Here is a 13,395-nt window from a genome sequence, read left to right on the forward strand (position 1 = left end):
TGTGGATTTCTTTTGTCAGAATTGTAAGCTAAAGCCCCTGTATCTGAGTGTCTGCTTTCATCCCAGTGTTAGAAATGAACCATTTTCTATTATGTAGCCATCAGTTTTGTGGTACAGTGTTTGTTGAATGATGTGGACACAAAGGTTCATGAAGTCACTGGTGCAGCCATGGAGAAATCAATGTCTGAAAGCTGCTACTTCATTGCAGTCTTTGGTGGTGGAACTGAATGAGCATGTACCAACATTAATCAATCTCATTCACAAAAAAACAAAAGCCCTTGACTGTTACACTGATTGTCACCACTTTGATTGGCTATCACATCTGTTCACTGCTGAATGCGTTTGTGGTTAAACGTATCAGGCTGATACATTCAGTTGTATTGTAGGTTTCCATCCCTGCTTTACGTCTTTGATCTTTTGTACAGTATTTAGAGAGGAAGTTGCTTGATGTCAGGACCAGGCTCTGTGCTTATTGAGTTTCCTCTCGTTCAGAAAAGAAATTCTCAGAATTCTCTTAAATTCTAGACACGGGTTCATTCATCAAGGAAGTAGTTTGCTTTTGTCCTGTGCTGAATCATGTAATCCATATGGATTATAAAGATCATGATTTTAGATGACTAACTTCCAGAATTAGATCTTTGCCTACAAAACCACTGTCATTCTCTCAGTCACCCATGAGTGAGTGCTTTTCTGTGCTCTGGCAGGGTGTGTTTTAAACGTGACACTTGAGGAACAATGGAAGCTTATTGTTACAAGGCGGGGAGGAATTTCAGCTCTGCTCTGTCTGTAGATGTGAGATGAGTGAAGAGCAGCCAGAAGTCATCTCATAACTTATATTTTCCTTACGTTATATTGAATGTTCTGACATTCTCATGTGTTTGATCCATTTCTGCCACCCATAGCAGAATACCTACAGCCCTTGAACTGAAATGAGAAACAGGACCAATATGTGACAGGATCCATTTATTACCATCATGTTCTCGTTTAGTTAGCAACTCCTCGCTACTAACTCAACAGAGCTGTTCATAACCGTGTCAGGGTCGAGCTACGTTCAAGTGAAGCGCTGTGAAATTAGAAGTAGAATGTATGTCCTGAATGGAGTGCAACAGCTCATTGACACTGCAGAGCGCTGTCACTCACCTACTCAATTTAACCCCAAAACCTTGACAGTTCTAATTAATTTTTAATTTTAACTCACTAATAGATTAACATCACACACACACACACACACACACACACCAAAGCTAATCAGAGTTGGAGAAAATTATTCTTGCCTTGATTTCACCACATTTTTTAAATTATAATATATATAATATTTGATATTTATAATATCAAATATTTAACATTGCAGTCTGACATGTTGGTGGTAGTCCTTAAGGTTGCCATTACTACTATAAGAGTAGTTTCACCTAGCGCGATGACTAGCCTTTCTCAGGTGTGGTTTACGCAGAGACGGATACGGCCCTATCTGTTGTCGTGTTTTTTTGGATGCTGCATTTCTTCCTCCTTGAAGAGGTATGCAAAAATGTTTGTAAATGACATTTATTTTCCACATCATATACACAGAAGGTCTCATCATTTTGATTACAAATTCCCAGTCAATCCATGTGATAATGGTGGTGATCGGCACTCTGGCACTGTGATCGGTATCAGTGATCTGCAGCGAAAATAATGATCGGAGCATCCCAAATATATACCGTAATTTCCAGACTATAGAGCGCACCGGAATATTAGCTGCACCCTCTAAATTTAGGAAGGAAAATAGATCTTGTTCACAAATAAGCTGCACCAGTCTATAAGCCATGTCTGTGCCGCAGGCAGGTCAGTGCACCCGGCTTAAAAACGCTTTTCAAAACAAGTTTTGAAAACGGGGTCGAGCATGGAGATTGCCTCATGAAACAAGCGCAGCGATGTTCTGAATTTGAATGATGAACTCGTCACGTCTTTTGTTCACATTAATGCTCTGAAAATGTGGTGTTTTCCATTGCCCTAAGTTCTGACACCAGAGACAGTCTGCTTCTCAATTCCAGACCTCCAGGAGATCAGCTCTATTGCCAGACTGCGGATTTTGAGAGCTTTAAGGGTAAATAAAAACAATCTCACTTAATTGATTTCATTGCCCCCGATTTCATCTGATTTGATCTGATCTGATATTAGCCGTGCCATTTTATAAGCTGCAGGGTTCAGACTACGAGAAAAAAGTAGTGGCTTATGGTCCGGAAATTATGGTATATGAAGAATCTAATGTATGATACTGAAGTTGTTTTCTGTGGAGGTGGAATAGTAGTCTGATGATGGTGACTGTGATATGTTACTAAATATTGTGGATACAAGCCAATGTAGGATGTGAGCATCCCCATAAAGAGTGACTGATTGGCACAGTTGTCCGTGAAATCCATCGTAATAAATGGTTAACAATTGCATTGCTGAGAAGAAACAGACATTCCATTCAGTAAGTAAAAAGGTTAATTAATAGTACTGAATTAAAAAAAAAACATAACGTATATCCAACAGCCTGGATACAAAAAGAAAAGATGGTCTCTGCTGTTAATAAGTGGGGTGGGGGCTGTATGACCAACCCTGTCATGAATAGCCTTTTTTCATTCTCAAAGATCTCATCGAAGAGTCTTCAACAATAGCACACTGTGAGCTTGGGCAACCACTGTTTTTTCTGGCTGCTTGCCCAGTAACAAGTCTGTTCTGAATGTGATGTGTTGTTCGTCACATAAGAGGAACACATTTCCTGTCTGAATTTGATTCAGTGTTGATGTCCTTAATAGCGGAATTAGGAGCGATGCTGAATTTATTTGCTATCAAATTGTCTGAAAGTTGCATGTGTACACAAGATATTTGGCTAATGTATTGACACAGCTAGACCTACAGACTCCTTATTTGGCAATGAAAGCAACAAGCAACACAAAGGAAACAAGGGTATGACCGGGTTTTTCTTAATCTGTACGAGTTGTGAAAAGTTGGTTTCTGTCTGCACCAGGGAGAGCTTTCCTGTCTGCTTGTTTTCCTGAGAACACAGCCAATCCAAAATGTCGGGAGGGGTCATAGGGTGGCTCCTCCACTCATGTGACTTCACACAATCATTATACAAGGAGGCCCCTCCTTCTTCAATACCCCACCTACTCTGCAGTGATTGGTGAAGATCTTCATGGGCAGGGCTGAGTCAGAGCCACTGTTGGCTGTGAGATGACTGGGTCAGGCAGTTCTGCTGAGGCTGTGGAGAAGAAACCAGTGGAAATTTTCTAACAATGTTTGACAGGTGGAATCACTTGCTGTGTTGCAATGGAATGTCTGACTTTGGAAAAAGGAAATAAGCCATGTTGACTCCGTAGCAGCTTGCTTTGGGAAGGCTGACAACGACAGCACAAGCCATGAAGAGCCCGGTGGTGTATGGCAACCCTGTCATGTTTGCTCCAGTGGATTGGAATTATCCTGTTAGTGCCCCGGTACGGAGAGGAAAAAGTGTGGAAGACCTCGGGGACTCTGGGTGGGCCAAAGAGAGAGAAAGGATTGCTTATCTTCAGCACTTGCAGCAACTCCACCTGCTCCAGCAGCAACAGGTTGTGTATCCCGCATGCGGAGTCGTTTCACCAGGCCAACCACACGGACCAGTGATGGTGACTGCTCAAGGTAACCCACTTCCAGCTCCTGGATATCATATGCCGGCTCATCCTGGGATGATGTTGGCCCAAACTGGGCCAATGGCGGCTGTAGGAGGAATAGCACCACTACCTGTTCCTGTAGCAGACTCATTTCAAGCTCAGTGGGACAAACAAGCTCAGAGCAGACCGGGCAATGTAGGCCATCCCAGCAAGAATGTGTATTTCCACCCAGGTTCAGAGGATGGGCACCTAGATGTGAGGATTTCTCAGTGGAGGGGCAAAAACTGTTTCTACCAGGGCCCGGAGGTTCATAGCCAGCACACTCAAGAGCCACGGGAGAGGAGCAACAGTGACCCTAGAAGTCAAGAGTGTTACGGTAGATCTGCTGAAGACCGATCAAGGGATGTCTTTCGAAGGGAAAATGAGCCTGAAATGTCTGACCCATATGATCAAAGGACTCAAAGAGACTTTGATTCGTATGATCATAAGTCAAAATGCACCAGCAGGGATCGTTACAGAAAGGGTGACCACTATGATGAGCGAGATCTGCGATATTATGATGACAGTAGACATCATAATAGTTACTACAGCGAAGACGGCTATGATCGCAAGGACAGAGAGAGAGATTACTGGGACGATGACTATGACCGGGACTATGACTACACGCCAGGTAGACGCTCCAGGAAAACAGAACGTTACAACTACATGGAAGATGACAGCTATGAGGACAGAAGGTATAGGGAGCGTTTCTACGCTGAAGAACACAAAGATCGTGCATATAAAAACAGTTGTAATCAAAGAGATGAAGGACATAACGGTAAGTACAGGGAGCGATGTGGTTATGAGTCAGATAAAGAGAGGAATAACTTTAATAGGTATCGGGACATAAACAATGACAAGCCAAAGGAGCACGACAATTTTAGAGATCATGGCCGCCATAAAGAGAAGGACCATTACAAGTATGAAGAAGCCCTGATGTATGAAAAAAGAAGCAAAGGCCTTTCTCCCAGCAAAAACCGAGACAGATATCAGGATTTAAGATCCATGTCTGTGGATTTCCAGTTTGAGGACTTTTCCAAGAAAGCACACAAGACACACTGTGAAGAGTGGGTTGAGCAGCAAAACAAAAAGCTGGCACTGAGAGAAAGGCACTCTATGGAGGACCCCGGTGTCTACATGCACAGTATTGAGCCAGAAAAGGGATACGAGTCGGTTGGAAGGAGCTCACGTTCAAAACGGGTTCGCAGGCCTGTTTATATGGGCTCATTGGACCGCAACAGCTTCTACAGGAAGACGGCGCCAAGCACACTCCGAACATCAGCATTTCCCAGCAAGACGAAGCAAGATACAGGTAAACACCAGGGTGTTATCTGGGATGATGTGAGTCGTGTTTACAAAGAGTATGTGAGTATTGAAACTCTGAAACTCATGACTGAAAGCAGTTTTTGGTGTTGAAACTCTGTGGACAACGGGAAGTCACCGATGTTGAGTTATAATTGTAGCCAACTAATCGGTAACTGGGTCCTCTAAGTGCTGACACTCCTGACAGTCTGTTCTTCGTGGGTGTGTGTGTTAGTATCACCCATCTCGCTGAGAGCTGCCAGGTATTTGGACATCTTGGAACCTGCACGGCAAGTTTGTCAGGTTCTGCTTTTAGTGCTGGTTTCCATGTTTCCTTTTAGCTGTTTCACCTGCGAAGCCATGCACAGTCTCCTCACTATATGGTCTTGGGTGGAATTTTTCTGACCGGGACCGATTAATACCTCACCATAGAAGTGGACAACAACATCCTTTTCCTCTGTGGAGGTGTGTGTGTTCACTCTGTGAGGCTTTCTCCAATTCCCACTGATCAGTAGTCTTTAAGATCCAGAACTTTTTTGAATTTTATTTTTTAAGAACAACACTTTTTTTGGCTTATTGTGCACATCAAAAACTATTTAGAATTAAACCGTGAATGTGGAGTTCACTTGTGCTCACTGAAAAGCATCATGGGCTGTTCACTGACCCTCCCCCATTTATCGCGACGCACAAACACACTAGACCCTGACAAAAGACTAATTTAAAGACTCAGGAGTTTTAATCCCTGGCGTCAGCATGGTGTGTGAATGGTGGGGGTCTGTCTGGTACCAGGCTGTGACCAGCACTCCCCGCACTCAGTGCAACACTGGACTGATAGTACCTGCATGTGTGTGTATGTGTCACAGATGCCCTTGGAGGCTTATCTGAACGGTGACGCCATTTTTCAAAACAAGGACACATGCTTGCTTACTTCTTCTGTGTCTTGTCATCCCTTAATCTTGTTAAACCATTTTAGCACTGTCAGGGTTTTGCACTTACCATGTATTTGATTGCATCTTAAAAACATGAGTTAGTGAGTACCATGCTCCCATTCAATGATGTTGAGTTGATGGCTGAGGGCTTTCAGAGAATTTTCAAGCATGTTTGAAGGCTTTTGTTCCCGATAATCCCCTGTAGCGAGGACCTCTGGTCCTCTGCTGAGCTTATGATGTGGGAAAAGTCTGCTAAAGTGAAACACGCCTAATCAAAGGGTCACAAAATAGACATTTCATTTTTGTTTGGTAGTTTTGAAAATGTGTTGTACAAGATGGCAAAAACATACCTGTTGTTTTCCAAAGGCATAAGCAAAAAATCACTGTGTATTTGTGGGGCACTTTGTGCTCAAGGTAACTCGATCTTTCCGGTACCTGCTTAAGTTGCAAAACTGTCAATAGCAGCAGTTTCTACAGATAGGTGTGTGAAAATACAATGAAATCCTAATTATTTTTGTGACCAACATACCATTCTGTTGAATGACAGTTCTGGTACATCTCCACTTCGTTCATTAACTTGAAAACAAATCAGTGACCATCATTTTGAATTACTTTTACTATTATCCTATGTATTAAATTACATTATTGAGTGAGAATAGAACTCGGTCTTGGTCCTGCCTGTGCAGCTTGACACACCCAGCTCAAGTAACATGTTCACATCTCTACACACTGCCATGCACAGTTTACATGTACAATGTCCATAGGGTGAAGAACAATTATTAACATTTGTCCCTCTTATAACTTTTGACTTAAAAAAAGATCTATGTATTAGCTCAATCATTAATATCCATATTATACTTCCGAAATAGCATTCCCATTTGCAGTCATCATTCTCACCGTGGTAAATGAGTCTGTAGGAAAGGTGTTCAACTTCTGTGTTAATGAAGTGACTTCATTTTCAATCCGGCTTGCGTACATCTTAAAAATCACATTAAGACTCGGGGTGCTGCAAGTAGTGTATGTGTTCCCCCAATTGATTGTCTTAGATCAATTTTTTTTTTCTAGTACTTGAGAGAATCATGTTAGTAAACACAAGCAAGATGCTTGGGGGTGGGAGGGTGTCGTTGCGTGGTGCGAAGAATAGTGCTGGGATAATCATCTTTTTCTTGTGATATGTTAACTGTAATTTGTGTGTATGTGACTGACTGAACAGCATACAATTCTGAATATACTGTATGCATAAAGGATATGTGCTGATCTACGGGTTTAAAGGAAGCTTTTCTTTATATTGGTCAAGAGACTCTTTCCTCGTGTTGAACTGACAGTCCATCAAGCCTAGTGGAACGGTTTATGTCAACAAAAGGTCCATCCAAACAACTGCGCAGAATGTAACATGGACAACAACAAAAGGTTTCTGGGATATGTGCCAGTAGCTGGAATGTGACCTTTGACCTTGGTACATGAATATAATCTGTCCACTTTTTAAATTACCTTTGTGTGCAGCCGCTGAGGGAGTTAATTATTGGACGAGGCAAACTCCTCTACTTTGCACAAACAGAGCAGCGGCAACAGTCACAAAGCCAAATTGCCCGAGTTCTACAGTCCTTGTTCAGAGCTGTTCCTTTTGGGAAAGTCAACATTTACTGTGTCTCATGTTTTTTTGTGTGGTCACGTGTTCTTAAGGTTGAGCAAACAGCCAGAAGTGACACTGGTGTTACCTCACAATTGACGCAAAGAATCAGGCTTCCATGGTTTCTGTGGAACATTCAGCTACAATGTAGTCTCTCATGTGACTTATAGGGCCACATTCAGTACTAAAACTAGGTGTGAAATGCAGAGGTGACCTTTGGTCGTGAATACGAAGGAGCTGTGCTGTCCGCTCTGTGACATAGAACTGAGATGATATGTGCAGAGGTAGAGAAGAAGGTGCCTCTGTTTACTTTACCTCTAGGTTCTGGTAGTCAATGCCCGATCTTAGCAAGTGGCCTCTCAGGACTACTTTTTTAGCATCTGTCTAGTATGTGGCTTTTGTGTTGATCTGAGTGTGTGTTTGTGTGCAATCATGGAAGTTCCCATCATTTATGATGGTAATTGAAGTCTGGAGTGGCACGGCTCTGTATTGTTCTCAGAACTCCTCCAGGGCCAGGCCTTAAATGCGCTTTATTGGAATGCTTCTGATCCCAGGGCCTTGTAATGGAAGGCAGAGGTACAGAAAGTGTGCTGAATGTGAAAGACCTCTCTGTTAATGAGCGCAAGTCAGTAGAACAGCATATATACACTCATCTGTGTGCTTCATCTTTAATTTTGCCTGAACCACAAGTGGTGGGTTGTCAGCTAAGTTTGTGTTGGCAATCGGATTGTTGTAATATTTTATGTCAATTTCATCCCTTGTTATTTGTCTGTTATTGATGTTGGCAGCATCAGACGTTTGACAGATTGAAGTGCAAATTATATTCAACCCAAACTCCAAAGAATTGGAACACTTGGATATGTAAAGCCAACTTCAGTACACGTTACAGTGGACACACCACAACATTCAAGCACCTCTTTTGAAAAACCATGTTGAGAAAGTGCTGTGGTCATTTGGGATGCACCAAGAAACATTTTTTTTTCACTTTGGATCCAATACCTGAATTTGAATACTGCCAATATCAGTATTTCTGCAACCTGATTAGAGCTTTTTCAGTTGAGTGGACAGCAACATCGCAGACAACTTGCACCATGGGCATTTAAAGCACACAAAAACCAACTTTGCACTCATAGTAATAATAGAATTTATACCCCCCTGGATGTATGTGTCAAAACATTGGAATCGCCCAGTGTCACTGAATGATTTGGCGATGGCTGAGCCGTTTCGAACATTACAACTGTACGATCAATGTCAAGTATCAAATGAGATTGTCTCCGTGGCCAGCTCCGTTATCGTGGTGATCAGATTTCATATTGCTTTGTTAGTGAATCACGCAGAAGAATGTTAACCTCAAAAATCACATGCTATATCACAATCACAGTATTTGTCGAAATAAATTGTATTGGCAAATTGTATGTATGTTTTTCCCTAATGGTTCAAACCTATTGGGATCTTATCATGGTTTCGACTCATGGGTTTGATCATATATCAGGTCAACAGTAAAAATACAAGGATTAACTTAAAAACACTTTTGTTCATTAAATTAAAAACTTAGCATGAGCATTTCAATTGTATCAAAACAAAGTTCAAAATGAAGCATGATATCCTGAAAACAAATTTGCTGTAGTCTCAGCCCACAATACTGCTGAGTGCTGAATGCTCGAGTGCTAAATGGCTGCAAACTGTTGAATGGAATGAAGGTTCATTAGATGGGGAAAAATATTGGTTTAGAAACCAGAAAACTTTGTTCATGACTGGAACCCACAAATGTTGGTTTTGAGATTCCTGACATCATTAGTAGTTTTGCCATATTCTCTGTTTACAAAGTGGGCAGCACAGTCAAAATCTGCTAAATAAATCACTCTATACTCTGACTTAACTGTTTCCTTTAATGTAATAGTCTTCCGTTCTCTGTTTCCTCATCATCAAGAGTCGTCCATTGCCTTTAGAATATTGGTGTGACTTGTCACACTTCAGAATTCAAAATTAAATGAATGTAGAGTGAATTTTGGTCTTTTTTTCTCCTTGTTGTGCTTGAGCAGTGGTCTTTCTGCTTTTCTTTGTCAAAATGTAGTGAAGTGTGACTGCAATTCAGTGCTCCCTTACCATCAGTTGAGTGGGACTCCACCTTTTAAGATAAGACTTAAGGCTGACCTTGTACCATCTGCTCTGGTTTAGGATTCCCTGACGTCAAAATCGTACACATTACTGTTCCGACCCTATGCTGGGAAAAAAATCCGAGAGAGAACCCCACATAGTGTCTCTATTTTGCTGGAAGTGGAATCCCTCCCATTTCTCTGTTCCTGTTATAAAAAGAATTAAGGAGGATCTAATGGAATCTTGTGGAAGATTGTGAACCGATGCTAGTCTTGATCTAATGAAACAATCTACTGACTTCAGATCTCATGATTGGTAATTACTGGACTAAAAAGCTGTTAAAAATGTGACATTCAACCAAACACAGAATCTGGTGCCACAAGTAAGCATTTGGAAAGTTGCCAAAACGGTGGCCTTGACCTGAATTTTGGAGTGGTCTGCTTTACGAATGAAAACATCAATAACTAATAAAACCGAGCAAGCCCATGATGTGACATGTATCGAGAGTTCCAACATTTTTTACATAAGCAGGATGGCATGATTGGTCACTTAAAGTCATCCATAAGTCCAGTCCCCTCTTTTCTCCTAGCTGTTTCACATTCGGTTTATATTATTGAACAAATGTAGATTGAGAAATTTGAGAAAAAAATGAGAGTTTTCTACATTTCTTCATTTGTTTCTTTTTTTTTTTTTCGTCATTTGGGTGCTTTAGCCTGTGAAAAGCTCACTCACAGGCGCTGGTTCGGGGGCTTGTGATCCAAATCGTTGAGGAAACATTTGTTTGCACTTTCAGGGTAGGTGTAGCAGGTGTTTTTAACAGCGGTGTCGTGAGATTTAGCCTGGGTGTGTGCACAACACTAAAAGGGCATTTTCATTCTCACAGCTCGGAACAGTTTAACAAGTAGGCCAAACCCTGGTCATGCACTTGACTAAGAATGCTTTCATTGGAGTTGTTGGTCTGAACCTGTGAATTAGAGCATGTGATTTTGTTGTGCTCCGGATGGGACATGGGAATGAGCCGATTGATTCAAATTAAATGAGGAATCTTTTTGTTTTTCTGTTTCCTTTTGTGTTGCTTGGTCACGTGACTTTTTAAAACCAATTAGTGAACTACTTTCTCGAACGCTCCAGTTTGTGCACTTGGCAGGCCAACACAGTTAGCCTCCACCTGATACTGTTGAGAAAAGCTGCTTTTGTGTCTAAGGCCTGTCACGTGAAGACAAGCCAGGAAGGAGGTCCTGCATGACAAAAGCTTGGTGATTTTAGCCAGAAGAAACCATGCAAATGTCAAATATATATATACTTTATTTAGAATGCTCCCTCAACTTTAAGGCACCTTCTGCTTTAACCTAATTCATTTTCATTTTTAACCTGAATCTTGGCAGCACTATTTAAAAATCTCCCATGTGTGTGTGTGAGTATGCAGCTGACTTCAGCTGACAGTTTTAAGGTCATATTTTGCTCTAGATGAGCACTTGCTAACATTTTTCTTCCATTTATTAAATCATTTATTTATCATTATTATTTAATCTGTCATATTTTGCTATTGAAGGTCAGCTAAAATGTTTGGGGCAAATGATAGATTATTTAAATAGTATGTAATATCACTGAACCATACATTCATTAAAAGTGGTTTTGACAAACTTGACTTTAAAAATGGTGGGGCGATTATCAGTCAAGAACCTTAAACAATGTTCTGTGTTGCATTATGCTAATTGATATCTTGTCAGCCTCTCATCCATTTCTGTCACTTAACTCTTGTCCGCTCCCACAGACTGCTCTTTTCCCGCCCTCCTTGTCTGTGGTTGTCTGCTTTCAGTCTATTGTGCTCCACACAAAGAGCCCACAGTTCATTCCAGTTTGCGCTCCATTCATGAACAGCAATGGTGCATAAACCAGTGTCTCTCTCCAATCTCTGGCATCCCGAGAGCCTTGTGATATTTTACTACCAGGACAGGCCCATTGGGGGGGTGCTGATGTGGAGAGATTTAAGGGGGCTTTGGTGTATATCACCCAAAAATGACCCATTATGTATCTGAAAAAAAAACATTTCTTGGTGCTACTAGTCAAAATTTTTCACTTTTCTTGTCACGCCCCCAGAGTTGACATCCGCACTACCCAAAACCTCAGAGCCTGGCACTGATGTCGATGATCCTAGTCTGAGAATGTTGGAGAAGAGGTCAAAAGTTATTGAGGAGCTGCTTCAAACAGAGAAGGACTATATCAAGGACCTTCAGATGTGTGTGGAGGAGATTGTGGAGCCTCTACAGAAGAAGCAGGTAAGCAGGACATCCCAGACCCACCACACATGCTCCACATGACCAGGGCAGATTTATAAAGACTGGTCATGTATTAAATGTTTTTTAAGCCAAATGAGTACATGCAAAAACAAAAAAAAAAACTGTACCAGATTTTATGGACATTTAAACAACAGAGGTCTACATTTGGGTATAATCTACATCTTAAATTGCTGTGTGTCATAATCGGAATTTGACTTCACTGTGTTTTGTATACAGTATGTCACAATTGTTTTTTCTCTCACAGGTGAAGAATGTGGATTTTGAGGGCCTCTTTGGCAACCTTGTTTCAGTTATCGATCTGTCGCAGCGTCTCTTTGACTCGCTGCAGGATTCAGATTCCACTGGTAAGAAGCAGAGTCAGCAACCAAACCGTGGGCTGCTGAGCTGTTGCCTCCTGATACACGGACTCACTCCACTTGTCACTCACATATTGACTGATGTGTGTTTTGAGTGAAGAGACTCCATTGTTTTTCCAGGACAAGTGTTCCTGGACTTTAAAGGTGAACTGGAGGAAGTTTACAAAATCTACTGCCAGAACCATGACGATGCCATTTCTCTGCTGGAAAGTTATGAGAAAGAAGAGAGCATCCAATGCCACATGCTGGAGTGTCTGGATAGGCTGAGGTCAGTCCGTGTACTGTACTATGACTGACGTTTTGTTGTTGTTTTTGTGTAAGTATATACGTAGAAGAGAGATCAATTTAAGTTATCAGGTAGACTGTGATTAACTTTGACTTGGTCTCAACGTTGATCACTTCAATGTACTTTTTTTAATCATTGTTTGTTATGTCTATCAGTCAAAATATAACACAACAATTGAAGAAAAGTGTAAAATATGTGTAATAACTCTTGTATACCTTAGAATGAAAAGCTATTCATACAGGCGTTCATAATAAGCAGCTAAATAAAACAATTAGACCAGGAGTATACATTAAATGATGATGATTGAATTTCAATTCAACTTAAACATGAGCATGTAGTGACCAGGACGACATTCACTGTGACATATTTAGATATTTGGTATTTTTACCGCCATCTGGGAAACAAAATCAATCTCATTCCAATCCCAGTCCAGTTGAAATGAAGGAGTACGATCGATAATGAACATCACACATAACTGAGAACAGAGGCCACTAAGGATGCTCCGATCAGGGATTTTGCTGCCGATCCATTAAATCATTCAATCATATTAATTCAGACACGTTTTTATATACCTCTTCAAGAAGGCAAAAAATAGAGAGAAAAAAAAACTGTCAGAATGCAGCAACTATTTTGTCAAAAGGACAACTGAAAAACATTGAATTTGATGTGAGACATCGCAGTTTTGTGAATCTCTAGAGGCTTTGCTATGTCTGTGAAATATTTACATACTGGGCGCTTTTAGCGGGAATCGGAGATAGAGAGCACTGCATTTATGAAAGTTGCACTCCGGATATTTTCAAAAGTTTCAGAACGAACGTTGCACCCGGCGACGGACTCGGCCG

At 41.2% G+C, this 13,395-nt stretch overlaps 1 protein-coding gene across 6 annotated transcripts in view; it reads left to right on the forward strand.

Moving 5' to 3' along the window:
• The window catches only part of dnmbp (dynamin binding protein), a 44,996-nt gene that overhangs the window by 22,848 nt on the left and 8,753 nt on the right, over positions 1-13,395 (forward strand). For 5 of the 6 annotated variants that reach the window (XM_053864734.1, XM_053864733.1, XM_053864735.1 and 2 more), the window contains 3 exons: positions 11,712-11,890; positions 12,156-12,255; positions 12,388-12,535. In XM_053864734.1, the coding sequence (XP_053720709.1) occupies positions 11,712-11,890; positions 12,156-12,255; positions 12,388-12,535 (427 nt within the window). Of the gene's footprint in view, positions 1-1,882; positions 4,966-11,711; positions 11,891-12,155; positions 12,256-12,387; positions 12,536-13,395 lie in introns of those variants that run through there. The other variant, XM_053864738.1, reaches the window with a different exon arrangement.

Source organism: Synchiropus splendidus, chromosome 5 (genome assembly GCF_027744825.2).
Source record: "Synchiropus splendidus isolate RoL2022-P1 chromosome 5, RoL_Sspl_1.0, whole genome shotgun sequence".
NCBI lineage: Eukaryota > Metazoa > Chordata > Actinopteri > Syngnathiformes > Callionymidae > Synchiropus > Synchiropus splendidus.